Consider the following 27402-nt stretch of genomic DNA (forward strand, 5'->3'; position numbering starts at 1 on the left):
ATCATAGCGGTTTTTCCAAAACAACATCCAAACACATCCAAAAATATTCGGTTTTTTGCGATTTTCGGTTTTTTTGGATCAGTTTGCGGTTTTATTTTGGATCGATTTGGATTTGAACACCCCTACCAGTTAGGTAAGGAGAAGTAATGAACAGTAGTATGAAAGAGTAATTTGCTTTTTCATACCTTACCTTCCCTATTTTTGAAGCTTCAAAGCCATCATAGTATCTCTGTAGCTACAAAGACGTTACCTTTCGAAGAATAGTGTCTTACCATGATGAATGAACAACCATTGAATAGTATCATGGAAGTGAGGGATGATTTCATGATCTCGCCTGCTGGAGACAGTAAACCCATTTTCAGAACTGCCCATTTTCTTAAACCCATTTCAAACTCCATTGAACAACTACCTTTTGATTCTAACACATTTTCATCATCTTCTTCTGATTTTGAACCAAAGGAGTACCCTATGAAACTCCATTTCAGTGGGTGGCGCTTCAACCCATTTGAGAAATGGGAATGTTGGGTTGATCAGCTTAAACCAAAGTATGAATCTGTGTGGAAGAAAGCTGGAATCTTTGATGCTATTATCAGTACAAAGTGCGACATACTTAAAGATCAAAACTTGTTATTTGGGATTGTGGAAAAATGGTGCTGTGAAACAAATACATTTGTTTTTCCTTTTGGTGAAGCAACAATCACTTTGGAGGATGTTATGGTTTTGGGGGGTTACCCTGTCATTGGTGATCCTGTTTTCATTACACTTGAAGACCAAGAAATGAAAGAGGTGGAAAAGGAATTGATCCTTACAAGACAACAACTTTCTAAGAGTAACCATCACATGGCTAGAACATCAGCATGGATGGATATTTTCATCGATAAAGGTAGTGAAATTGAACACGAAGCATTCCTTGCTACTTGGTTGTCCAGTTTTGTTTTTCCTAATAATAGATTGGTGAAAAGTTATTCGTTTCCTATTGCTATTCATCTTGCTAGAGGAAATTCTATTGCTTTGGCACCAGCTATCTTAGCTAGCATATATAAGGATTTAACTTTGTTTAAGAAAACAATTGTTGATTTATCAAAATATCCTGATAGATATCCTTTAGAAGTTACTCTTGAATCACCGTTTTACTTGGTTCAAATTTGGGTGTGGGAGAGGTTCAAAAATTTACAACCACAACCCATGTCAATAAATCATGAAGACCCTTTATTGTTTAGGTGGCATAAGGTTAAGCCCTTGAAAACCAACCATGTTAGGTTGACATTAGACTCGGCTATGGATGATTTTCTTTGGCGTCCGTATGTTAGATATGCTGATAAGTCTGAGATGTTTTATCCAAATGATGAAATTTTGGTACCATTTAAGAAAGATTTTGTGGGTAAACAAATGCTCTCATTTGTTATATGCTTGAGAGTTTCTGAGCTTGTTGGATTTGACTCTATAGAGCAGTATCTGCCACATAGAGTTGCTATGCAATTTGGAATGGATCAAGATGTTCCAAGTTATGTTCCTAGGCTCAATGAGACTAAAGACATTGCTTGGAAAAACTACTGCAGGCACATATCTGATGAAAATGTGTATTTTCCATCAAGATTTTTTGAGGCTGATGTTAACTTGCGTTATGCAAAGTGGTGGGAACAATCAGTATTGGGTCGCGGCTATTTTAGCAAGAATAATGTGCAGCAGAATAGAAGTGTAAGTTTAAGAAAACAAAGACCTCGTGTAGGAAAAGCTAACATAAGTGGTAATGGTGTTGGTGTTCTACCTGGATTTCCTACCAACGGTGTTGAAAATCTTATATTTGAAAACTTTTGCGATCATGGTTCAAAAACTAAAACAAGGAAGGTTCCTGATCTTGATGCTGATGTTCCTAATGAAAATTATGTTCATGATTGTTTGATAGCTGATGAAAATATTGATGTTGATGCTCCTTCAGTTTCAAGTTTACCTCCAAAACATAACACTCAGGTTCCTTTCATATCTGTTGAGGATCATAGGCCTGTCTTGAAAGAGTACAGTCGCTCAAGCTCTTCAGCAGATTATGAAAAGATATTACCACTGAAAAGGCCAGTTTCAAAAGATAGCGTTGAACATTCAATAGGGGGTTTAAAGGAAGTTTTTGAAGATGCAAATGGGAGCAAAGAAGCAAGGATTTCTAGTGATAGAGTCTGTCTATTTGATAATCAAGGTGAAATTCATAGCTATTCTACCAGAAACAAAATAAGGGTTGAAGAAAGGGATCATGAAGTTGTGATTTTGTCAAAAGGGCAATACTTGAAGATTCAAGAAGAACTAGCGCGTCTGGCAAGACAACAGGAGGAGATCTTACGGTTAATGGCAAGACAACAGGAGGAGATCTTACGGTCAATGGCAAGACAACAGGAAGAGCTACTCACTACTGTTCTAAGGAATCAACCAACGCCGCCACCACCATAATTATTTTAAAACTCTATTTTGTTTTTAAACTGTTTTATTAAACTCATGAAAGTGATGGATGCTCGTTTAATACCGTCTGTTTTGTTGATAACAAATGGTGGAGAAAGTAATGCAAGTTTGAGTTATGATTTATGCATTATCTGCTATGCTTGTCTGTTATTTATCTATAGCAATATTGACACTACTATCACATAATTTGATTTATCACACACACCATATAGATAGAGCAAGTCTGGTGAGTACACTTGCTTAATCATGAAATGAATCTAATGTTACCAAATTTGGAATGAAAGCCAATCTGGTGTATATCAACACTTGAGCCTTCTAGCTGAAGTGAAGCATAACTAATTAGATATTTCATTACTACTAATTTAATGTAGCTTTCACTTCTCAAATCATAAAACTGTTGGACAAAATCAGAATACAACTCCAATATATAGTTACTATGTATATGGTAGCTTTCATTGGTAGTATTAGTATAATAATTAGTAGTAGTAGGTGAATAAATGTGAATGTGAAGGGAATGAATTTGAGACTATTATATAGATATTGATTTTAAAATATGAAGGTATAATCTAGAGTATCAATATCACTGGTTCTCTGATAGTAAAGGTTCGATGTCTAACTAGCCACAGACATGAAATGAAAAAAGAGACCCCCGAGACCACTCTCAAGTTGATCACTGTCTGAAAAAATCAGCAAAACAGAACAATTTGAAAGGTCCTGGTAGTAGATTGTCCACTTTCATAATCCGAATAATTATCCTAATAATACAATCCAATTCATTTAGTAATACACCTTAACATAATCTCAGTCAACATAAGTTTGTAAATCCAAAATAATGCCTTAGACCAGCAGCACAATTTGGGATGCAGGAAAAATAAATCAGCACCAGTAAATGCTGGCCTAGCATTATCAGATTTAGATGGGGAAGCACTTGGCATTTGACAAGCTCTGAAATGGATGAAGGATAACAATGTAAACCAAATACATCAACCTTTACCGACTCATCTCTTATAAAAAGGACCAGAGGGAGTATTATATTCGTGTCCGGTCCATGTTCGTGCGGTTATCCGCTAAAGGAGTAACTCATAGATTTTGAGGTATCCAAAGTTATATATAGATATTCATGGATAGTATTTTGTAGGCTTAATAGCAGTTTTGGTCCCCAAGTATTAGGAAGTTGCGATTTTGGCCCCCTAACAAAATAAAATACAATTCAGCCCTCTAAGTATTGACCCTTTTGCAGTTTTTGCCCCCCAGATCAATTTTGACCAAGTCAATGCTGACGTGTGTAATTTTTTTTTAATTATTAAAAAAAAATATTATTATTTTTATTTTTAATTAAAAAATAATAAAAAATATTAGAAAATAAATAAAAATAAGAAAGTAAAATCAAGTGGAATATTCATTATAAATATTGTTTTAAAAAGATAATTAATATATATGAATACCGTAAATGAATTCATTCAACAAAGGATAGTTTGGGTTTTCTACATATTTACCTTTTTCTGTCATGCAATACTCCTCTATCTGTGAAGTTGCAAAAAGCATGCTATAATAGTGAAAAACACCACCGAGTGTTGCAGAACAAAACAACCATTTTTTAAAGTGCAAAAAAAAAAAAAATTGGCTCCTCCTTGTTTGTTAAGTTTCAGACTTCAACTTCATCTATCACATTCTATGGAAGATACTTTGATGGAGGTGAAGGAAGATCACATGCTTTCACTTTCACATGCTGATGCTGGTGATTGTGAACCAACTCTCAGAATGGCCCATTTTCTTAAACCTATTGCAAAATCCTTTCATGAACTTACCCTCAATGAGTTTAGACTTAAATCTACTGTATCATCATCTTCTTGTTCTGTTTTTGAATCAAAGGAACAACCTTTGAAAATCAACTTCAATGGGTGGCGCTACCCACACACAAAATGGGTTAGGTGGGTTAATCAACTTAAACCCAAATATGAATCAGTTTGGAAGAAAGTTGGAATCTTTGATGCTATTATGAGTACTAAGAGCCGCATTAAGAAAGATCAAAACTTGTTACTTGGGGTTGTTGACAAATGGTGTTGTGAGACTAATACTTTTGTGTTTCCCTTTGGTGAAGCAACCATCACTTTGGAGGATGTTGTGGTTTTGGGGGGTTACTCTCTCTTTGGTCATCCTGTTCTCAAACCACTTCACGATCAAGAAATGAGAGAAGTGGAACAGAAGCTCATAAAGATTGAAAAAGAGGAAAGAATTATAGACAGCATAGCCCCTACCACATCAAAGTGGATGGATATTTTCATTGGTAAAGGTAATGAAATTGAGCATGAAGCATTTCTTGCTACTTGGTTGTCAGTTTTTGTTTTTCCTTATAAAAACATGTTGGTCAAAAGTTCTCTGTTTCCTATTGCTATTCATCTTGCTAGAGGGATTCCTATTGCTTTGGCACCAACTGTTTTAGCTAGCATATATAAGGATTTAAGGTTGTTTAAGGAAAAAATAATTGGTTTGTTAAAATATCCTGTTGGTGGTGGTAGATTTCCCTCGGTGTTGGAGGTTAATGTTCAATCACCCTTTTACTTGGTTCAAGTTTGGGTGTGGGAGAGGTTCAAAAATTTACAACCACGACCCAAGTTGATCAATAAAGAAGACCATGTATTGTTGAAGAGGCATTTGGTTAATCCTTTGAAAATTGACAATGTGAGGTTGGCGTTAGATTCAGCTGTTGATAATTTTATTTGGCGTCCTTATGTTAGATATGCTGATAAGTGTGGAGTGTTTTATCCAAATGATGAAATGTGTGTGCCATTTATGAAAGATTTGGTGGATAAACAAATGTTGTCATTTGTTATATGCTTGAGAGTTTCAGAGCTAATTGGATTTGAGTCTATAGAGCAATATCTACCACATAGAGTTGCTATGCAATTTGGATTTGATCAAGATGTTCCTGGTTATGTATCTAGATTCAGTGAGACTAATGCTGTTGCTTGGGAAATTTTTTGCAGACCTTTTTGTGATACAAGTTTATATTATTTTCCATCTAGATTTTTTAAGGCTGGTGTTACCACTTGTTATGCAAAGTGGTGGAAGAAATTGGTATTGGATCCTCAGGGTTTCGACAAGAATGTTGTGCCGCAGAAGAGAAGTAGAAATTCTTTAAGTAGACCTCGTGCTGAGATTCCACTTGAGTTTCCTCCTGAACTTGTTGGCTGTAGCACTGTTACTTTTGGAAAATCTAGCGATGATGTTTCAAGTACTAGCAAGGGTGATAATATCATTGACGATGGTGTTACTTTTGATTTTGTTCCTAAACTTTTGAAAACTATGCCCCCTAAAAATTCTGTTCAGGATGGTTTGATGACTGGGAGAAATCTTGATGCTGATGGTCCCTCAAATTTACCTCCGAAAAATAACTCTCTGACTCATTCAATATCTGCTGAGGAATGTAAGCATGTGTTGGAAGATGATGTTGAGTTTAAAGATGGAAATGAGAGCAAGGAAGCAAGGCTGTCAAGTGACAGAATCTGCCAATCTGAGACTCCAACAGAAAGCTATAGCTATTTATCTGAAGCAAGTGTAGCGAAACTTGAACAGAGAATTAGCCGACTCGAGAAATTGCATACAAATTTGAAGAAAGCAAGGTTAGGCCTAAGTTTCAAACATTATTAGCTCATAAAACTAAAACCTTATTGCTTGTTTACATGTTACTTATTTCTTATTTCATATACTAGCTAAGCTACATGACAAGAATGTTAAAAAACAAGACCAAATGAAACATGGCATTTTAGGACATTAATGTTGGTACATTGTTCTGCTCTTAATTATTACATAGAAACATAGTTATGATACTGTCCAATACTGTAAGTTAGAGTAGTTAACTTAAAATGATTTGGAAAACATAGTTTTCATTTTACATATTTGATCTTCACTTTGCTGCAATAACTTTGGTGCCTAAGTTGTTTGTTTAGCTGACTGGTGTGGTACTCACTAATTTGAGTCTCCATAATCTTTCTAGTTCACTTTCTGATTCAGTTCAACTTTCAGTCGTCTTTGATCATCTGTGATAACTGTGATTTACTTTCATTTAATTTACCAATCATATGTATGTTTCATTTTCTCTTTGAAATTCTACTAAACAGTTTCAGCTCACCAGTTTTGAAGCTTAAAAGTGTGAATTACCTCAATGTTTAGGTAGGTAGCACATCACTGATGTCATAAATAAGAAGTGATTTTCTGCCTCAGTGTTCATAGTTTCGTTTATCACATATACAAAGCGAAACTTTTTAAGAACGTATAATAAAAACAAAAATCTCTTTAACAACATGTCAAACTAAGTATCCATTTTAGAAGTTGATAAACAATGTGAGACACTTAAATGCTGTCTCGAGTGAAACTAGACCCAAATTTATCAAACATTGTCTCCGATTTGGATTTTGTTGATGAAATATGTATGGTTGGTGATTAATTTTCACAATATTACGAAGAAAAAAAAACTATAAATATGCAGTATAAGTTCGGGTGTGACATAATACAAAAACGCGGATACGTGAAATTTTAATATTCAAGATATGATACGATTTAAATATGTTAACAAAAATTTTACAATAAAAATTATATAAATTTAAAATACTTGTAAAAAAGATACATTGATAATTCTTTATTAATATACAATTTATAGAAATTTAGTCTAAATTATAATATATTTTACTGTATAAAAAATTCTATAATGCTAACTAGGTGGCGTTTAAACTAAGAGCATCCACAATGGTAGTTCCCTAACAAGGACTCCTTAAATGGACCCCACGTGACACATCACTTATTTATAATTTTTTAATAAAAGTACCTATTAAGGACTCAATGACTCCAATGGCAATACACTAATAAGGACTCCAATGAAAAGTACTTAAGGCCTGTTTGGTTTGGCTTATGAGAAGCAATTCTAGCCCAAAATCAATTCTCTACAGTGCCAAAAGCAATTCTAGCCAAAAACAACGTGTTTGGTTCAGCTTTTCAGAATTGCTTTTATCCTCCAAAAGCAATTCTCCATGAAGCTACAAATCCTAGCTTCTAGCTTTTCTAGAATCAATTCTCCTTGAACAACGTGTATAGGTTTGTATATTTTATTATTACAACATGTTATTTTACTTTATTGCCCTTTATCAATTCTCATTCTTTATCAATTCTCCTTTAGCTATGTCTATTTTAGTAATTATACATTCAAAAGCAATTCTACATAATTGCATCCAAACATAAATCATTTTGTTTAATCAATTCTACGTAATTGTATCCAAACATAAATCAATTCTCTCAGAATCAATTCTGTCAGAATCAATTCTATCAGAATAAATTCTCTCAGAATCAATTATATTCAAAGCTGAACCAAACGGGCACTTAAATATGTCCCACTATCTTTACATATTAAACAAAAATAATTTATCTATTACTCATTGTATTACTCATTTTTACAAGTGAGATCAAGTAGTACACATTTTATTACTTCTTTATGCAAGTGGGACCAAGTAGTACACATTTTATTACTTCTTTATGCAAGTGGGACCAAATAGTACACATTTTATTACTTTTTTAAACGTGGGACCCGTTAGTTACTCAGGAGAGATATGGTCCTTATATAATTGTCTGTTCCTTAACAGGGACTCAATTTTTCTTCCTCCAATGGAGGGTCCTTAATGGGGAGTGGTCCTTGTTAAGTAAAGACCCCCCAATTGCCATCATTCATGTGTACATAGCCAGTAATTTGTCATATGTATCCTAGACTATATATATATTTTGGTCAGGTAGCCTAGTGACTAGAATTCACCTTATAAGGTGAATAAGTGGGGTGTCCGGGATTCGAACCCCGTCCCCTGCATGGGTTCGAACCCCGTCCCCTGCATATAATAATGCATTGTCCTACCAACTGAGCTATGCTCACGGGACTATATATTCTAGATATACGAGCTTTCTTAAAATATATGATAAATATTTAATAAATCATTTTTAAAAAAAAAAATTATGTTCTACGAGTATCTACAAAGTATCGTTGTCCATATATCAGATACGTCTTCAAATTTTGAAGTATCTCGTCTTCATGGCAAAGAAATATATGCACAATTTACTTTCTACGCAAAGAAAGCCCTTTTTTTAGTCCTCCTGACCATTTTTATGTAAAAACGTTCTCCCGGATTTTTCGTATATTCTAGAAAGAATGTTGATTTTTCGAACTCGTAATTTATTTTCTCTCCTCGTGCAGGATCTTTTGGGTGGGGCTACAATACTTTTTTCTAATAAATGGGTGGGGTAAAATACACTAATACGGATGTATGTCTTTACCGGAGTTCGAATCTAGGTAAATTTCATTGGATCATATGTGTGCTTAAGACCTACAATACAATATTATTAAGCCGGACACTGACACATTCACTAGGTTTTGAACTCCAAACCTCACAACATAGTGTGTGAGTTTCATATAGGATTTGTCATTTCGTCTACATAAGAAAATGCATTAACACGGTTGTGGATTTTATTTCAATTCTCTAGTAAAATTTGTAATACAAAAGACAGAACAGTTAAGGGAGGATTATGATGTAATTTACTCCATTATAATGACTGCTATTTTGTTAAGGAGTATATTTATGATTTAATTTGTTTGCACCAACACCGATATAGTATAAATCTTTTTTTGCACGTACATCTTATTAAATCACACTATGGGATGGTTTGATTAACTGCATGTGTAAAAAAGTTTTACCCCGTCATAAAAATTAATCTTATATTTACTTCTTCTGGTCACTATTATAAATATTTTTTTTCAAATTCATTTAATAATAACTGATTTATCTGGTCCATATTATAATCTAGATAAATCAATTATTTAATGAATCTAAAAAAAATATTTGCTTATAACAATGACAAGAGGAGGAAGTAGATGGAAAGGACACAAATGTAAATATTCTCATGCTCAACCATGTAACATATCATTATTTTTTTTTCTTTGTTGGATTCATAAAGGACACCTCTTCTATATTAGGGGGAAGATTATGAGAGAGATAAGATAAAGTGTATAAAATCCTACATTAATTGTTGTGACAGATAATTATAGGTAATGAGAGCCATAGTTTAACAAAAATTACTCACTTAGGTTATTTCTGGTTTAGCAAATTTGACCAAGTCTTCATTTCCGTTTTTCCAAACTCAAAGAACCCTTTGAAGAAAAACAAAGCAAAAAACCATGTTGAGATGAAAAGATTCTCTGAATCTTGAATATCAACGTGGTTTTGATTAAAAACATCTAAATCAAATTATTTTAAAAGGTTTATAGAATAATTTGTACAAGGTTGTTCTAGCATTGGATTATAAGACAACATTTGCATGTTGTAGAAAAATTATGGATTTGAAAAGGTTAAAGTTTTGTCATTGTTGGGTTTGATTAGATTAAATTTTAAGGTGGAAAATGAGTTGTTTTCCATGTTGTACGTCTGAAGAGAGGATCAAGAAGAAGTCATTGAAGAAAAGCATTAAGCAATACCATGATGCAAAAGTTTTAACCTCATTTGCAAATATCTCTTTTAAAACTGGTAAATTAATCTCTAAATATCAATGTTTATGCTAATCTCTAAATATCTCTTTTATTTTTTATTTTTTTATTTAATGTATTATGCATTGAGCTTAATGTTGTTTGAATTACAAATTATGTGTCAGTTATATCCAAATCATCTAAAATGGATTTATATGTAATGTTAGCACAATCACATTAGGTTTCATCAACTCTTATTTTGTTAAGTTGGTTCATACGTTTTATAAACTTCATAAAATCTAATAACTTTAATGCAAAGAGAATGATGCAAAATGTTAAAGTTCATACACCTTTAGAATGTACTTCAATGGATGGATATTCCCTAAGTGATTATTATTTTCTCAATGATGAAAGCACCTTTGTTAAAAACTTGAACATATTTTATATTGTAGATAGTGGCAAGAGAAGGTTCATAGCAGAGGAGTTAGCAAAGCTTGGGAAAGGAAATGTTACCTCTAAGATTTTTACTTATCGGGAGCTATGCCTCGCAACTGAAAATTTTCAACCTATCAATATGATCGGAGAAGGAGGTTTTGGAAGGGTATACAAAGGAACGATTAAAAACACAAATCAAGTAATACTTCAACCAAATTCTCTTTACAATTAGGTTAAAAAAGACTATAGCATCCTAATCAAGTGCTTTGTTACATTGCAGATTGTTGCTGTGAAGGCACTTGATAGAAATGGATTTCAAGGGAACAGAGAATTTCTTGTAGAGGTTTTGATTTTGAGTCTTTTGCATCATCCTAACCTTGTTAACTTGGTAGGGTATTGTGCTGAAGGTGATCAGAGGATTTTGGTTTATGAATATATGGCCAATGGTTCCTTAGAAGATCACTTACTTGGTAAGTTATTGTACTTCTTAATTAACACAATGCCAATGTCCTGCAATGCATAACAGAATGACATCCAATTTGAATAAATACATGAAGACATGTCTAGTGTCTGACATGTCTCAATGTGTGATACCGACACATGTGATTACATTAAAATTTTCACATTCCCAAATCAATAATTGTGTTGACCTGTCAGTTTAAGTGTTATACCCGACACATGTATCAATGCTTCATAGGATTTAACTATGAGTAAGCAACAATATAATCATGTGATAACAATGGATCATCATCATATGGTGCTTTACATTTTTTGTTTAAAAATTCAGCTGTACAATAAACCAATTATATGTGTAATTTATAGCTGTTTCCTGTTAGAACAAACCACAGTTCTTGGATCCCACCATCCAGACTGAAAAACTGAAGGACACCAATGAACTTAAACTATGCATGAATTTCGCCTCATATGAACATGTTTGATTTCAGAAAACTTTTCTGTTTTCATGTTTTCAGTTTTAATTCTAAAATAAAATTGCCACATTTCTTTGTTTCTTGTTTCCAATGATTTGTAATGAAAACAGTAAATATATTCGTTAAAAACAAAAACAATTGGCTTAGTGGCATGCAGCCACAATAGAAATCCTACATTTTTCAAAATCATGACCCTATCATTATTTACTAATGAGAATTATCTAACCAACAATAAAATTATTATCAGATTTAGCTCCTGGTAAAAAGCCTTTGGACTGGAAAACAAGAATGAAAATTGCAGAAGGAGCAGCAAAAGGGCTTGAATATTTACACGAAGAAGCAAACCCTCCGGTGATATATCGCGATTTCAAAGCATCAAACATACTATTAGATGAAAACTACAATCCAAAGCTTTCTGATTTTGGACTTGCAAAGCTTGGCCCGACTGGTGAGAAAGAACATGTATCCACCAGAGTGATGGGAACTTATGGCTATTGTGCTCCTGAGTATGCATCAACAGGGCAGCTTAGTACAAAATCAGATGTGTATAGTTTTGGAGTTGTGTTTTTGGAGATTATCACAGGAAGAAGAGTCATTGACAATTCTAGACCGTCAGAAGAGCAAAATTTAGTCCTTTGGGTAAGTCTTCAAACCTTTCTTATGTACCAAAAATCATGAGACAGAAAAAATTCACATTATTCATTATGATGGATGTTTCTTCTTTTTTCAGGCACAACCTCTTCTAAGAGACAGAAAGAAATTCACACAAATGGCAGATCCATTGCTAGAAGATAAGTACCCTATAAAGGGTCTATATCAAGCTCTAGCAGTTGCAGCTATGTGTCTGCAAGAGGAAGCTGATACTAGGCCTTTAATCAGTGATGTAGTTACAGCTCTTGAGTTTTTAGCAAACAAGAAAGAAGAGGATGGAGAACAATATACAAAAGAGACTTTTGCTTCTCAGGGTGGAAATGATAATGGAAACGATGAAACTAATGTTGTACACGATGATGATGATGATGATGATGACGACAATGAAGAGGATGAGGATAGTGATGATGATGATGAGGATGCTGATAGTGATAATGATAATGATGACAAAGGTCATAGTGATAATGATAATAATGATAAAGGCCATAGAAGATAGTGAATGAATTTTGTTTTGGACCGAGCTCAGGCCCAATACAGATTGAAAGTGGTGGAAAAAAAATAGCAAACTCATAGTTTGAGCACCTAAATGGTTCACAAGGAAGTAGAAACTATACCTCATTTATAGCAAATTCAACTTTTCAATACCTACTTGTCAATCCTAATATAATGCCATTCAATTTTATGAGTTAGCTTATGGCTTGTGTTAGGATATCAAGCATGGCAACAGTTAGCTTATATCCGAGAATAAGAACTTGATGGCTGGGTTAAGATGCTTGTATTCATTCTTGCATCAAGTTCTGTAATCAAAAGATCATACTCAACACTTTTTTCAATATGTTAATAGAGTCTTCGTTAAGGAGCTTCTAGAGTATAGCTGATACATCACAAGGTTTCAAATTTCCATACAATTAAAGTGGCACATACAATTGTTTTTGTAAATAATAAAAAAATGAATTGATTTTAACTAGTGATTCAAATAACAGTTTACACCAACATAGTGTGACACAGTTAGTAGATAATTGGATCCCTAAGCAAGTGGCCATGGGTTTAATCGTTGGCCGGTGCATACATAATAACACTTCTGGAAATTATAACTATTTTATTGCAACAAAATCGAAGATTCAGTAGTAGTGATCAATTGCCATTATAGCTAGATGAGTAAACTTTAAAACTCATCAATCTCACATCAACTTAGAATTTGTCATCTCTACCAATCTATTTTTTCCCTAGAGATGCAACTTCTTCATCCAAGCTCTTTTTTCTCATTCTTGATCACAACCATCATCCTAAACAAATCCCAACATCTTCTTGTGCTAATAATAATTTATAGTCCAAAAAACACAGTTCTTTATTTGACTGCACAAATCTAAAAAACTTGAGATGTCCTTTATGGGGATCAAGTAGAGGCCAATATTTGGCCACCACAATTTTGAGCTACAATGCAAAGATGAATTTGCAAACATTACCATGATGTCATAGAATTATAGAATGCTTGAAGTCACCGACTCTGATCATAGACACAAAGTTGTAAGAACTGATTACTGGAACAATATTTGTCCCACCAACCTTAAGAACACTACTATAGGTTACACTTTCTAAGACCACGGTTCAGATTCTCCAAACTTTACACTCTACGGTTGCACTTTTTTCACAGATAGTGCTTATGCTCTTCATACCACAAAATCAATATATACCATTATCGATTTCAATATTCCAATGATCTGCATAATAGCCTCAACTTCAGCCACCTCACATATACTTACCTAGTTCTAATTACTGCCAGTGAAAGCTATTACATAGAACAGATTGTTCAAGAGAAAAAGCACAATACGGGAACAACATAGAGTTAGTTTAGGAACCAATTTCTCGAGGTTTCATCCATTTCCCTTTAATAGATTAAGGTTGTATTCTGATTTATTTTCCCCCCAGTCTTCCCCTAAATAGATTATACTTCATGATTTTTTTTCTTTCCTGCACTTCATTATTTATTTTTTACACATTGACCAAGTGTTATCACCATACTTGCTCTATCTATATGTATATATATAAATGAGTGTGTAAAAGCATAGTAACATATATGTCAGTCTGTCATGCCAATACCACTAAAGATAAATAACACAAGCATAGGAGATAATAAAAACATATTATATCATAAGTCATCTAAATTAGTTATACTTACTATTTCAATTGTTATCAACATAAAAGAGGGTATGAAAAGACTCACTATCACGAGTTTCATAAAGAGAGTTTAGAAACCAAATAGAGTTTTAAGAGTATGATGATGATAATTGTTGATTCCCTAGAACACTAGTGAGGACTGAGGAGCTGCTTGACACTTCTTCCCTCTTCTCCTTCGAATTTATTAACTGTAAGATCTCTTCCTGTTGTCTTGCCAGATGCTCCTGTTCTCTTGCCAGACGTGTGAGCTCCTCTTGATTCTTCAAGTATTTCTCTTTTAACAAAACTAACACATCATCATCGCTTTCTTTTCTTTCTCTTTCTATAAGAGTTTTTTTATCTCCTGCAGCCATATCAGATTGAAACTGAAGATTGTGCTGCGCAACAGTTGCATTGTTGGAAGAAGAGACTCTGTTTCTGAGAGCATAGCGACAACTTTCACCAACATCATTTCCACTTTCCTTAGCTTTTCCTCCACAAGGTTGATGTTTCCATGAACTTGCACTTCTCTTCTGCTGCACAGTTTCCTTAACAAAATTGTTGCAATTCGGTACAAATTTCTTCCACCACTCTGCATAACGTGTGGTAACATCTGCCTCAAACAATCTAGATGGAAAACACACATTTTCATCAGATATGGGCCTGTTGTAGTTTTCCCAAGCAATGTCTTTCGTCTCATTGAACCTAGGCACGTAACTTGGAATGTCTTGATCCATTCCAAATTGCAAAGCGACTCTATGTGGGAGATATTGAACCACAGAGTCAAATCCAACAAGCTCAGAAACTCTTATACATCTAACAAATGACAGCATTTTGTCATCCAAATCAGTCTTATATACCCAAATTCCATCATTTGGATAAAACAGTTCACACTTCTCAGCAAATCTAACATATGGACGCCAAAGAAAATGATTCTCTGCTGAGTTTAATTCCAACCTAACATTGTCAACAGTTAAGTTCTCACTCTCAGCCTTATGCCACCTAAACAAAAAAGGGTCGTCATGATCGATCAACATGGGCTGTGGTTGCAAATTTTTGAACCTCTCCCAAACCCAAACTTGAACTAAGTAAAAGGGTGATTGAAGAATAGCCTCCATGGGAAGTCTATCACCACCAACAGGAAGTTTTGACAAATTAACTAATATGTTCTTAAACAAACTCAAATCCTTATATAAGCTAGCTAAAACAGCAGGTGCTAATGCAATAGGATTTCCTCTAGCAAGATGAATAGCAACAGGAAACAAAGAACTATTCACGACACGGCTTTTATAAGGATGAACAAAAATTGACAACCAAGTAGCAAGGAATGCTTCATGTTCAAGTTCATTACCTTTATCAATGAAAACATCCATCCACATTGATGTTCTAGCATTAGCTGATTTAGTCTTATAAAGTTGTTGTCTTTCAAGGATCAATTCCTTTTCCACCTCTTTCATTTCTTCGTCTTCGAGTGTAATGAAAACAGGATCACCAATGACAGGGTAACCCCCCAAAACCATAACATCCTCCAAAGTGATAGTTGCCTCACCAAATGGAAACACAAAGGTATTTGTCTCACAACACCATTTCTCAACAACCCCAAATAACAAGTTATGATCTTTCTTTATGCAACACTTGGTACTCATAATAGCTTCAAAGATGCCAACTTTCTTCCACACAGATTCATATTTGGGTTTAAGTTGATCAACCCAATAAACCCATTTATCTGTTAAGGGGCGCCGCCATCCAATGAAGTTGATTTTCAAAGGCCACTCTTCTGGGTCAAAAAGGGAAGATGGGTTGAACCCAGAAGGTGGTTCTTCAATGGTGTTTGAAATGGGTTTGAGAAAATGGGCGATTCTGAGAATTGGTTCACTGTCACCAGCAGGTGAAAGCATGTGATCTTCCTTCACCTCCATGATAGTATCTTCTTCCAATGCTTGTTTTTGTTCTTCTTCTTCGTGGGTTTGGTTAACACCGTAGTTCAAAAAAGCTTAAATTTTGACTAAGAAACTTTAATGGGGTAATGTAACGGTTAAAAACGAGAAATTGATTAGGTTTGAAACAAAATTAAAATGGTGGCTTTAAGATTAGGTCAATTTCACAACGGTAGGGAGAGAAATTCACTGTAAAAAACCATTTTGTTCGTTGAGGGAGAGAAAAGAATGGGGAATTGTGTACGTAGAATACCCAAATTACCCTTATGGTCCTTGTAACTATTCTGAAACCAAACAAACCAGAAGTCATTTGAATTATGTTAGATTTTTTTTTAACATAAAATACCCAAATTATCCTTACCTTTTTTTTTATTTTCTTTTTATTTTTAATTGGGTAAAATATGTTTTTCATACCCTACAATTATAGGTCATTTGATTTTTCATCACTGAGCTTACTAATCCTCCCATTTGCCCCTGTAAAAGTTAATCGTTTGAAAATTCGTCTCTCATCAAAGTTAATCACTCATATGCACGCGAAATGACCAAAATGCCCTTAGTTGATGAAGGAGGGTATTTTGGTCTTTTTCTGTTGAACTGGAGCAACTAAGGGCATTTTGGTCATTTCGATTGATGTGGCAATGATTAACTCTGATGAGGGACGAATTTTCAAATGATTAACTTTTACAGAGGCAAAATGGGAGGATTAGTAAGCTCATGGATGAAAAATCAAATGACCTATAATTGCAGGGATGAAATGCATATTTTACCCCTTTTAATTTAACGGATTTGAAATGGAAGCTTTGTTTTGTTTTTTGAAGGATGAAATGGTAGCTTTGTTCGTTTCTTGTTATTCTCAACTATATTAATGTTTCTATATCATTTTTAATTATTTTCATGTAAAAAAATTAGAATGACTTTAGAAGAGTATATTCATAAAATGGAGACATCTATTTTTAGGTACTTAAGTGGATTTTATGCGTATACATTATTCATTAATAATTTTTTTTTATAGTTGTACTAAATAAGCACATCACACAAATATCTCAAATGAGACTCATTAATTATTTATCAATAACTATATATCTTAAACAAGACTCATTAATTATCTATCAATAATTCGTCAAGATGTTGGATTTTTGGCTTTTTCGGAAGTTGTGGTTTTACCTCGGATATTAATGTCAAGCTTTAGTCTATATTTAATGCTCTTGATCTAGCTTGGACTCATAACTACATAGTTAGACCATCCACAACAGAGCACCCTAAATTGAGTGTTTAAATTGAATTCATATGTTCTCATCACTCATTTTACCGTAATACTTAATAAGCACCAATTTTCTCCAACACAGCACCTTAAAAGAAATTATTAAATAGGTCCCACAAATAATTTTATATCATTATATTTCAACACAATCTATTTATTTTATTAAGATTTATTAAGTGGGACCCATGAAAAATGAAGAGAGAGAGAGAGAGAGAGAGAGAGAGAGAGAGAGAGAGAGAGAGAGAGAGGGTGCTTCCATAGTCACCCTTCTCCATAGCCACCCATGTATTATACTCCACAATGGAGTTGCCTATTTAATGTGGTGCTAAATAGGTGAAACACCCACCATTGCGGATGGTTATAGTTTGTGAATCTGAATCTTTCTATTCATTAAAATGCATCACAAAGGAAGTTCCGCATAGCCACCGATATTCTACGATGGTTGGTTACACTTGATCCCCGGTTACTAGGGACAAGAACATTAACATTGTTCTTATTCACACTATACGGGTGTCTTTCATTAGACCATAGTTTTCTATTTTGTTTTGTTTTTTCCATTGATAAAAAAAAAAAAAAAACATTTCTTAAACTCTATTCTATTACGCCGTTTTTTAATGATCTTAAAAATCGTGGTTGGGCCTAACACAACACCACTAAACCGGCTTGTGATGTGAGGATTGCCCCCACTTATAAATATATTGTCAGACCATCTCCTATCCGATGTGAGACTCTTTAACAAATGATTTAAATTAGTTAAAAAATGTTACCAACGAGAATGGTAAAGCAAAAGAGGTCACACTCATCGGTAAAATAAGGTTTGAGTCACATGTTAGAGAGCTATATTTAGAAAATTGTTGTTAACACATTTGATAAGGCTGTGACACACATGTAAAATACGATTTTGCCCCCTCGGTAGTTAACTACCGAGGAAAAATAAAACCGGCTGTAGTTAACTACCGAGGAAAACCTCGGTAGTTAACTACCGAAATCTAATGAAAATCACAAAAGCACAGTAACAGTTATTGGCTTCCTGATGTATCTTATTGTTTTATTTTAACAGAGACAAAGAACCCCAACCAAACCTTGCTTCTTCTTCTTCTTCTTCTTCCAACAACATGCTAATAGTCCCACTAAGCCCCATCAACACAATCAGGATCACCATCACAACAGCCTTCTTTCAAAATTCAGGGGAAAAGCAAATGGGGTTTCCTTAAATCAATCAAAGGTTGTTTCTTTGCAAGATTTTGGTTGTGAGGAAAATTGTGCGGGGATTTTAAATTTAAGTAGCCTCTAAAAAATTCTTCTCTCAGATCCTTTGTTCTCTTTGAGCAATTTTCCTATATTTAATGTCTTGGGGATTCGAATGAGAATATTTTAAATTGATGGAACATATAAAAAACAAAAAGGACAATAATTTATACTCCCTCTGGTCTCAAATATAAGAAAAAATTCATTTTTTAGATTCATTGAATAATTAATGTATCTGCTTTACAATGTAGACCAGATACATTAACTACTCAATGAACCTAAAAAAAGAATATTTTCTTATATTTGAGACCGGATGGAGTAAATGATAGTAAGTGTGTTAAAATTGAAGTTGTATCCAACTCAATTTGGGTTGTTTGGATAAGTGAGATTGAACGAGGTTATTTCCACATGTTTTTCCTCCACAGTGAAGAGAATATTTGACCCAGAATGGTGTTATGCTGACTTTGACCATTGTATTGTATTGTAACCAATTTTGTAGGTACTCATTAGGTACACGGTGGCAGTGTGGCACCAAAATGCATCGTATCATGATCTTTGCAACTGCACAAAAGTAGACTTGCGGCGCAGATAAATGTATAGAAAACTTTATTTTCATATTTAGTTCCTGCAGAATTGTGACCTTTTAAATTTAATATTTATTTAATTTTAATAGTTCTTTTAATCTTTTCAAAAAATTATCCACTCAGTATTAGTCCTGCTCAATTCAAACTTTTTTAATTTATGCTTAAACTCTTAAGTTGTTGAACAAATTTTTGTAGACATGTTAAGAGCAATACTAAAAGTTCCTCCGCAAAAAATTATCGCAAAATTTGATTTCTACGTCTAGATTTTATTATTTTTATCTTTAACTTTTGTCGTTTTAAAAAATTCATATTTAATTTATTTCATGTTAAAAAAATTCTAAATTTTAGTAAATGAACATTTCATAGTGTTCTAAATTTGTCTCAAAAAAATTGTTAAAAATTTTAAGAGTTCAAGGATAATTAAACAAACTCTGTTTTAACAGGGACTAAAATTAGAAGTAATTTTTTTGTAGGGACTAAAATAACTATTAAAATTAAGTAATGACTAAACTTAGAAGTTCCCAATTTTATAGAGACCAAAACCATATTTAACCTTTTTTTTTTATGTAATGTATAGAAAACTTAATGTAGTAATTTTTTCATATAAGACAAAACACCCTTGAATGTTGTCCTAAATATAGATTTTTTTTACGAATATAGAATTTATTTGAAATTTATTTGAAAGAATGTGTTTAATCTCATTTCTAAATTACTAGATATATATACTAACCGATGTCCTAAGGCAATGATTAAGGATGTTAAAAATAAAAATAAAATTCATTAAAAACAATAACTTTTTGACTTTCATGAATAAGTTAAATGAATCTAATATTTAAGTATGAAGATAATGCTATTTTTGTAACTATGGTGGTATCTAATACTCCCTCCGTTTCAAAATGAGTGTCGCTTTAGCCAAAAAAAATTGTTTCAAAATGAATGTCGCTTTCAGTTTCCAATGCAATAATAACTTTTTCTTTTCAATTGTACCCCCCAATTAATACTCTGCACACTACTTCCAAAGTATTACTTTTAAAACTAACCAATAGTTAATAAAGATAATTTGGTAAAATAATCATTCTCTTTCTTTTAATCATTGCATTTCTTAATATGTATGTAAACACCTAAAACGACACTCATTTTGAAACGGAGGGAGTATATAATAATGTTATTTTTTGACTAAAAAATGACCACTTCATTTCCAAATCAATAATCCTTTTGACTACAATGATAACAGACACTACAATGTTGAAATTCCATAAAAGGTTTGTGACTACCTTGTAAGGGAATGAGCTACCACATTAATTCATCTCGTATGGTCTAGTGTACTGGTTTTCTCTTCTGGTTGTGCTTGTTTTTTGAGGTTGTTTGGGGAGTGCTGCTTTTGAGAGTGGCCAGCACCTACTACTGCTGATTTATTTTTCCTATTAGAGTATGTTAATTCTGTTAGTATCAATTGGTTAGTTATAAATTAGTTAAGAGTTAGGAATTCAATTAGTTGGTGCAATTTTGCTGTATAAATAGGACAATTATGTACACTATTTACTAACGTTCATCAATTAATAATCAATATGATTTCTAATGAATTTTTCTCTCGATTGAGCTCTAAAGCTTATTTTTCTTATGAGATGAATCTTCATTCCTTTCATCTGTGGTTTCTAATACCAATTTGTGCTGCTGATCTATGAATAATTTGGATTTACTGATGTTGACTAATGTTCTAGTATTAGTGGTAAATTTGTAGTGCAGAAGTTAGTTAGTAGCTGTTGCTTCTGCTGCAAGTTATCGAGGCAGATTCGAACTAACTAGCTACTTGAGGTTGGTTTGCTGAAATTGTAATTATCTAGGAAGTTACAAATCAGTTGGATGTTGTTTGGAGTTAGTACTTAGTTAGAATCTAAAGTACAGCCGGTACTATGTAAGAATGTATTGTGCCTCATTTGAGTTGAATTGAATAAGATAATCATATAGGTTTCACTCATTTTCCTTCTCCTTCTCTGTTCATCAAAATTCATTTCCCTTGTTAACTAAGATTATGTTAAGGTATTATTAATCAGATTTTTTGAAAGTGACAAGGGTGTTGTCTGCCATGGAGTTTGAAGGTTGGTGATGGACCTTTCTAGTTGTTCTGTTTAGCTGATTTTTTGACAGGTAGCGTCTCTTCGTTCATTTCATGTTTGTGGCTAGACTTTTGACTATGTATTACTCAATTTGTGAATAATTCTGTATCTCTTGTTTCTCTAGATGCATTTTTTGTTCTGAGAGAGCTACCTGATTATTAATAATAAAAGCAGTTCATGTACTATCTTTCTAACTTCAATCTCAAAATCAATATATTCACTGACTTCAATATTGTCATGATTTGCATAATAGCCTCAACTTCAATCCCTTTACATTTATTCACCTACTGTGAATCTGTGATAGTAAATTACTACCAATGAAAGCTGTTATATATCACATGTTGAAAAAAAAAAAAAAACAAAGGCACTATTACTGAACAACATCCATAGTGATTTAGCATACAACTTCTTGAGGTTTCATCCATTTTCCTTAAATAGACTATATATTGGAGGTGTATTGTGACTTTTGTTTCACAGTTTTAGTATTTGATCATTTTCGTTTTGGTTGTACATGTGAAATAAATGTTCCACATCATCATGAAATCAGAAAAGAGTTATGCTTCACTTGATATATGTCTGTGTAATAAAAGCAAAGCATAGCAAAATATGTAGTAGTCATGCCAATATTACTAAAGATAAATAACACAATCATAGAATATAATAAAAACATATTATATGATAACTCATCTAAACCAGTGTTACTTTTTCTTTCACTTGTTATCCACAAAATTAAGGGTAGGAAAACATCATCCATCACTATCATGAGTTTGATAGAGAGTTCAAAGAAGATGATGATGTTTGTTGATTCCTTAGAACACTAGAGGATTTGCCTCAACTCTTCATCCCTCAAAGACAATAATCGCAAGATCTCTTCCTGTTGTCTTGCTACATGCCTGAGTTCCTCTTGATTCTTCAAGTATTGATCTTTTTGATTCCTTAGGACACTGGTAAGGAGTTGCCTCAACTCTTCATCTCTCTTCTCCCTCAAAGCCAATAACCGCAAGATCTCTTCCTGTTGGCGTATTACACATGCGAGTTCCCCTTGATTCTTCGAATGTTGCTCTTTTAACAACATCGTAACTTCATCTTCTGTTTCTTTTATTTCCTTTTCTTCAACCGTTTCTCTGTCTTCGGATTGGGCAGGTATATCAGAGTGACCAAGAAGATTGTACTGTGCAACAGTTACTTTGTTAGACGAAGAGACTTTGTTTCTGATAGCATAGCTTTTGTTTTCACCTTGCATCATCCTTGCTTCTTTTCTCCCATTTGCATCAATATTTTCACCAGCTTTCAAACAATTATGAACGGAATTTTCATAAGGAACATCAGTATAAAGATCATCAATCTTCCTAGTTTTACATTTTGAATCATCATCACAAAATTTTCCAAACATAAGAGTGTCAACAAGATTGGGAGGAAATCCAGGTGCAACACCATCATCATTACTACTTTTGTTAGCATTTCCTACACAAGGTCTACGTTTTCTTGAACTTGCACTTCTCTTATGCCGCATAATATTCTTCACAAAATTGTCACAGCCCACTACTGATTGCTTCCACCAGTTTGCATAACGCGTGGTAACATCTGCCTCAAATAATCTTGGTGGAAAATACAAATTTTCATCATAGATGGGCCTGCAGTAGTTTCTCCAAGCATTCTCTTTAGTCTCGTTGAACCTAGGCACATAACTTGGAACATCTTGATCCATTCCAAATTGCATAGCAACTCTATGTGGAAGATATTGCTCAATAGAGTCGATACCAACTAGCTCAGAAACTCTCAAGCATATAACAAATGACAGCATTTGTTGATCCACCAAATCATTCTTAAATGGTACCCAAATTTCATCCTTCGGATAAAACAGTCCACACTTATCAGCATATCTAACATAGGGACGCCAAAGAAAATCATCAATAGTTGAGTCCAGTGCCAACCTTACGTTGTCAGTTTTCAAGTCCTTAACCTTATGCCACCTAAACAAATAAGGGTCTCCATGGTTGATCAGCATGGTTTGTGGTTGTGGTTGCAAATTTTTGAACCTCTCCCAAATCCAAACTTGAACCAAATAAAAGGGTGATTGAAAAGTAACCTCCATGGGAATTATATCACCAGCAACAGGATGTTTTGACAAATCAACAATAGTTTTCTTAAACAAACTTAAATCCTTATATAAGCTAGCTAAAACAGTAGGCGCCAAAGCAATAGGATTTCCTCTAGCAAGATGAACAACAATTGGAAACAAAGAACTATTCACCATTCTGTTATGAGGAAAAACAAAAATTGACAACCAAGTAGCAAGGAAGGCTTCATGTTCAATTTCACTACCTTTATCAACGAACATATCCATCCACATTGATGTGTACGCGTGATGATATTTCCGATTAGTAAGTTGTTGTCTTGCAAGGATCAATTTGTTTTCCACCTCTCTCATTTCTTTATCTTCAAGTGAGATGAAAATAGGATCACCAATGACAGGGTAACCCCCCAAAACCATGACATCTTCCAAAGTGATTGTTGCCTCACCAAATCGAAACACAAACGTATTGGTCTCAGAACACCATTTCTCAACAACCCTGAATAACAAATTTTGATCTTTAGGTATGTAGCACTTAGTGGTCATTATAGCATCAAAGATTCCAGCTTTTTTCCAAACCGATTCATATTTGAGTTTAAGTTGATCAACCCACCTAAACCATTTCTCATATGGGTTGCGCCACCCACTGAAATGGATTTTCAAAGGGTACTCTTTTGGCTCAGAAAATGGGTTAAAATCAAATGGTGGTTCATGAATGGAGTTTGAAATGGGTTTGAGAAAATGGGTCATTCTGAGAGTTGGTTTACTTTCACCAGATGGTGAAAGCATGAGATCTTCCTTCACCTCCAGCATGGTATCTTCCAATGCTTGTTCATTCATCATTGGTAAGAATGAAACTATTCTTCAAAAAGCTCAAATCTTTCAAAGAAACTGTGATGGGTTTTAAGTAAAGTAACAAGGATGAGAACATTAATAATACACTAACTATAAAAAAAGAATAATTATAACATACTAATTATAATTTTTCATACTTAATATTTTAATTTTTTTTTTTGAATTAGTCGCTAAAGAAGTCGTTGAAACATTAAAATTCATACCTGAAACACATGTTTGTTTATAATTAATCAATTAGTTAAAGGTGGTGTTTTTAAGATTTTCTTCGTAAAAATAAGAATAACTATAATTTATTAATTTTAATTTATTATAAAAATTTATATTATTTTTTAGTTACATATAAAAAATTGATATGAGACAAATGTTTGTGATTAAAGAATTTATATTATTATAAGCTATTTGTTATTAAATAACATTGTTTTGCAGGATTCTGTTCATGACATCTGGCGGTGGAATCTCGACCCTATTCATGGTTACACAGTTCGGGGAGCATACCGTTTTTTCACTACTACAGGCGATATGGTGGACAGGTCTCTTGTTGATGACATTTGGCACAGAAAGGTTCCATCAAAGGTGTCTTTGTTGGTATGGCGTCTTCTCCGTAATCGCCTGCCAACTAGAGACAACTTGCTGCGTCGCGGTGTTCTCCCTTCCTCAGCAGTGTCGTGTGTTGCTGGTTGTGATTGTACTGAATCAGCAAATCATTTATTCCTTCAGTGTACGTTGACAGTAGATCTTTGGGCTCTTGTTTTGAGTTGGTTGGGCATTTCTTTTGTGCACGATGGTGAGCTTCGACATCATTTCATTCAGTTCACTAAAATGGTGGGTATGCCGGTCTCTACATAGGTATTTTTTAGGATTATTTGGTTTGCCACTATTTGGGTGCTTTGGAGGGAAAGGAACAACCGGGTATTCAAAAATACGGCTTCCTCTTCTATTATTCTCATTGAAAAAGTTAAACTCCATTCATTCCTTTGGTTGAAATCCAAACAGGTGGCTTTTGTTTATTCTTTTCAGGAGTGGTGGAGATATCCCACTCTGTGTATGAGTGTTCTCTTGTAATTTTTGTTTCGGGTGGTGCTGTATTTTGACACCTTAACTATGTAAATATTTCTCGGTGTTCCTGCGTTGCACACCTTGTGCGGTGGGAAACATCGTTGGTTTAGTAATATATATCATTTTGATTTCTTAAAAAAAAAAAAAGAATTGCTTAATATTGTCGAACTAAAAATGAGAACTAATATAATACACTCACTATAATTTTTTAGAATTCAATAATTTACTAAAATGTTAATGACACATACAATTCATACATGAGACAAATGTCTACTCCCTCCTGTCTCAAATGTAAGAAACTTTTCACTTTTTAGATTCATTCAATAAATGATGTATGTGGTCTATATTATAGACCATATACATCATTTATTGAATGAATCTAAAAAGTGAAAAGTTTCTTACATTTGAGACCGGAGGGAGTATTTGTCAATTGTCAATACGTTAAATTTTTTTTTTATATCTTTTAAATAAAAATAAGAACAATTCTTATTTACTAATTTGAGCATATTATTAAAAAAAGAATATAGTTTTAGAATATTGTATATTTTCCCTCTATGTTTAGATTCATTCTCACTCAGAGTGAGTCATGTTAAGAGTCCCACATCGGGTAGGAGATGGCCTGACAGTGTGTTTATAAGTGGGGGCAATCCTCACCTCACAAGCCGGTTTTGTGGGGTTGTGTTAGGCCCAACCACCATTTCTAAGATGGTATCAGAGCCTCTTCAAGATCCATTGGGCCATCTGCTATCAGGTTTCCGTTATCGGGCCACCCACCATTTGTGTTCACGAACCAAGCCCAATAGTGCTGGTCGTGAGGGGGTATGTTAAGAGTCCCACATCGGGTAGGAGATGGCCTGACAGTGTGTTTATAAGTGGGGGCAATCATCACCTCACAAGCCGGTTTTGTGGGGTTGTGTTTAATGCCTAATGAATATACAATAAACATAATTTATTCTAATAAATGCCTAATGAATATACAATATGTTAAATGCCTAATGAATATACAATAAACATAATTGATTCTAATAAGTCACTCTGCATAAAATCTTTAAGCATACATAAAGTCTTTTATGTCTTGTTGCATTTTTAGGTGATGTGCTTTTTAAATTCTGTTAGAAATGGATATTTTGTACTTGAATGGTTTCAATTGTCTTAACTGATTATATGAATCAAATCACACAAAATAGGGAGTTCTAGAATCATTTTGAATCGACTCAAAAGTCGCAATCGATTGTCTGAAGATTACACAAAACAGAGAGTTCTTTATTCATTTTGAACCAATTCACTCTTGCACTGAAGGAACATTGAATCAATTTAGTCTCCATGGAGTTCATCCAAATCGATTCAATCTTCATCTAAATCAATTCAGTCATCAAACGTTGTCCATATTTCGATCTAGTTATTTGAATCGATTCAGCCTATATTTGAATCTATTTAGACAGTGTATTTTTCAAAAAAATACAACAATTTTTTATACTATGCACTTTCACATATAAATACAAACATAACCTTATTTGACCATTTACACTTAATCCATTCATTAATTTTCTCTCTCCTCTGTTTCTCTCCAAAAGCATAAGAAAGCCGTTTCTTTCTAGTTGGTGAGAATTTGGATATAGATCTATAGGGGCAAATGTAGGTTGTGTGTAATGACTTGAATCTTTCAAGGAATCTTAGGTTCTCAAATTTCCAAAGGACACAAAAAACTTTCTTTTTTCCTCTACAAGCTAGGGTTTTTTAGCTCATCAAAAAAAAAACTACGAGGGAAATTGAAGGAATCCAAGACAAATAATGAGTCTTGACGAAGATTTTTGAAGGATCACTTGAGATATGAGATTCGAAGGATTGACGTGGTGAGTTCGTGGATTTCGAGCTCGGATCAAGTTGAAGGTGATATTTCTAAAAATGGTTTAGGGTCTTGGTGATCTTTAGGCTTAAAGAGTTGTTAATTACTTGTAATCAAACTTTGTAGCACTTGTGTGCAAACATTCAATCAGAGTGGAGGGCCGTATATTTTTCTACGAAGAGAGGACGTACCCCGGGGACGGTTGGGGGAACCTATATAATTGGTGTTTTCTCTTCCTTTATCTTTTATTTTCCGCATTTATTTTCATACAATTTGATGAATTATGATATGATAGGATTGAACATGTGT

The 27402-nt window shown here is 33.7% G+C and overlaps 5 protein-coding genes across 5 annotated transcripts; 4 read left to right on the forward strand and 1 right to left on the reverse strand.

Moving 5' to 3' along the window:
• Positions 1-180: 180 nt before the first annotated feature.
• LOC146938078 (uncharacterized) lies at positions 181-2578 on the forward strand. The gene has a single exon (XM_085752109.1). It carries the CDS (start codon positions 274-276, stop codon positions 2437-2439), a length of 2166 nt encoding a protein of 721 aa, XP_085608235.1. The 5' UTR covers positions 181-273; the 3' UTR covers positions 2440-2578.
• Positions 2579-4049: 1471 nt separating this feature from the next.
• On the forward strand, positions 4050-6099 carry LOC146938079 (uncharacterized). Its single transcript, XM_085749579.1, has one exon. It carries the CDS (start codon positions 4123-4125, stop codon positions 6097-6099), a length of 1977 nt encoding a protein of 658 aa, XP_085605705.1. The 5' UTR covers positions 4050-4122.
• Positions 6100-9641: 3542 nt separating this feature from the next.
• Positions 9642-12838, forward strand: LOC146938080 (putative serine/threonine-protein kinase PBL23). Its single transcript, XM_085752111.1, has 5 exons — positions 9642-10004; positions 10396-10577; positions 10659-10848; positions 11555-11946; positions 12038-12838. The coding sequence occupies exons 1-5, from the start codon at positions 9881-9883 to the stop codon at positions 12452-12454; spliced, it is 1305 nt and encodes a 434-aa protein (XP_085608237.1). The 5' UTR covers positions 9642-9880; the 3' UTR covers positions 12455-12838.
• Positions 12839-22079: 9241 nt separating this feature from the next.
• LOC146938081 (uncharacterized) lies at positions 22080-24179 on the reverse strand. Its single transcript, XM_085749580.1, has one exon. It carries the CDS (start codon positions 24177-24179, stop codon positions 22080-22082), a length of 2100 nt encoding a protein of 699 aa, XP_085605706.1.
• Positions 24180-24710: 531 nt separating this feature from the next.
• LOC146938082 (uncharacterized) lies at positions 24711-25037 on the forward strand. Its single transcript, XM_085749581.1, has one exon. The coding sequence runs from the start codon at positions 24711-24713 to the stop codon at positions 25035-25037; it is 327 nt and encodes a 108-aa protein (XP_085605707.1).
• Positions 25038-27402: the final 2365 nt, after the last annotated feature.

This window comes from Medicago sativa, chromosome 3, assembly GCF_051527215.1.
Source record: "Medicago sativa cultivar Bolivia chromosome 3, Bolivia_mono, whole genome shotgun sequence".
NCBI classification, from domain to species: Eukaryota; Viridiplantae; Streptophyta; class Magnoliopsida; order Fabales; family Fabaceae; genus Medicago; species Medicago sativa.

What these genes read in the sequence shown, in the direction of transcription:
- LOC146938078 (XM_085752109.1), top strand. Translation starts at nt 274, where the DNA reads ATGATGAATGAACAACCATTGAATAGTATCATGGAAGTGAGGGATGAT.
- LOC146938079 (XM_085749579.1), top strand. Translation starts at nt 4,123, where the DNA reads ATGGAAGATACTTTGATGGAGGTGAAGGAAGATCACATGCTTTCACTT.
- LOC146938080 (XM_085752111.1), top strand. Translation starts at nt 9,881, where the DNA reads ATGAGTTGTTTTCCATGTTGTACGTCTGAAGAGAGGATCAAGAAGAAG. An exon ending in CTTAGAAGATCACTTACTTG is followed by an intron (nt 10,849 to 11,554) that starts GTAAGTTATTGT and finishes AATTATTATCAG; the next exon opens with ATTTAGCTCCTGGTAAAAAG. An exon ending in AGCAAAATTTAGTCCTTTGG is followed by an intron (nt 11,947 to 12,037) that starts GTAAGTCTTCAA and finishes TTCTTTTTTCAG; the next exon opens with GCACAACCTCTTCTAAGAGA.
- LOC146938081 (XM_085749580.1), bottom strand. Translation starts at nt 24,179, where the DNA reads ATGATGAATGAACAAGCATTGGAAGATACCATGCTGGAGGTGAAGGAA.
- LOC146938082 (XM_085749581.1), top strand. Translation starts at nt 24,711, where the DNA reads ATGGTGGACAGGTCTCTTGTTGATGACATTTGGCACAGAAAGGTTCCA.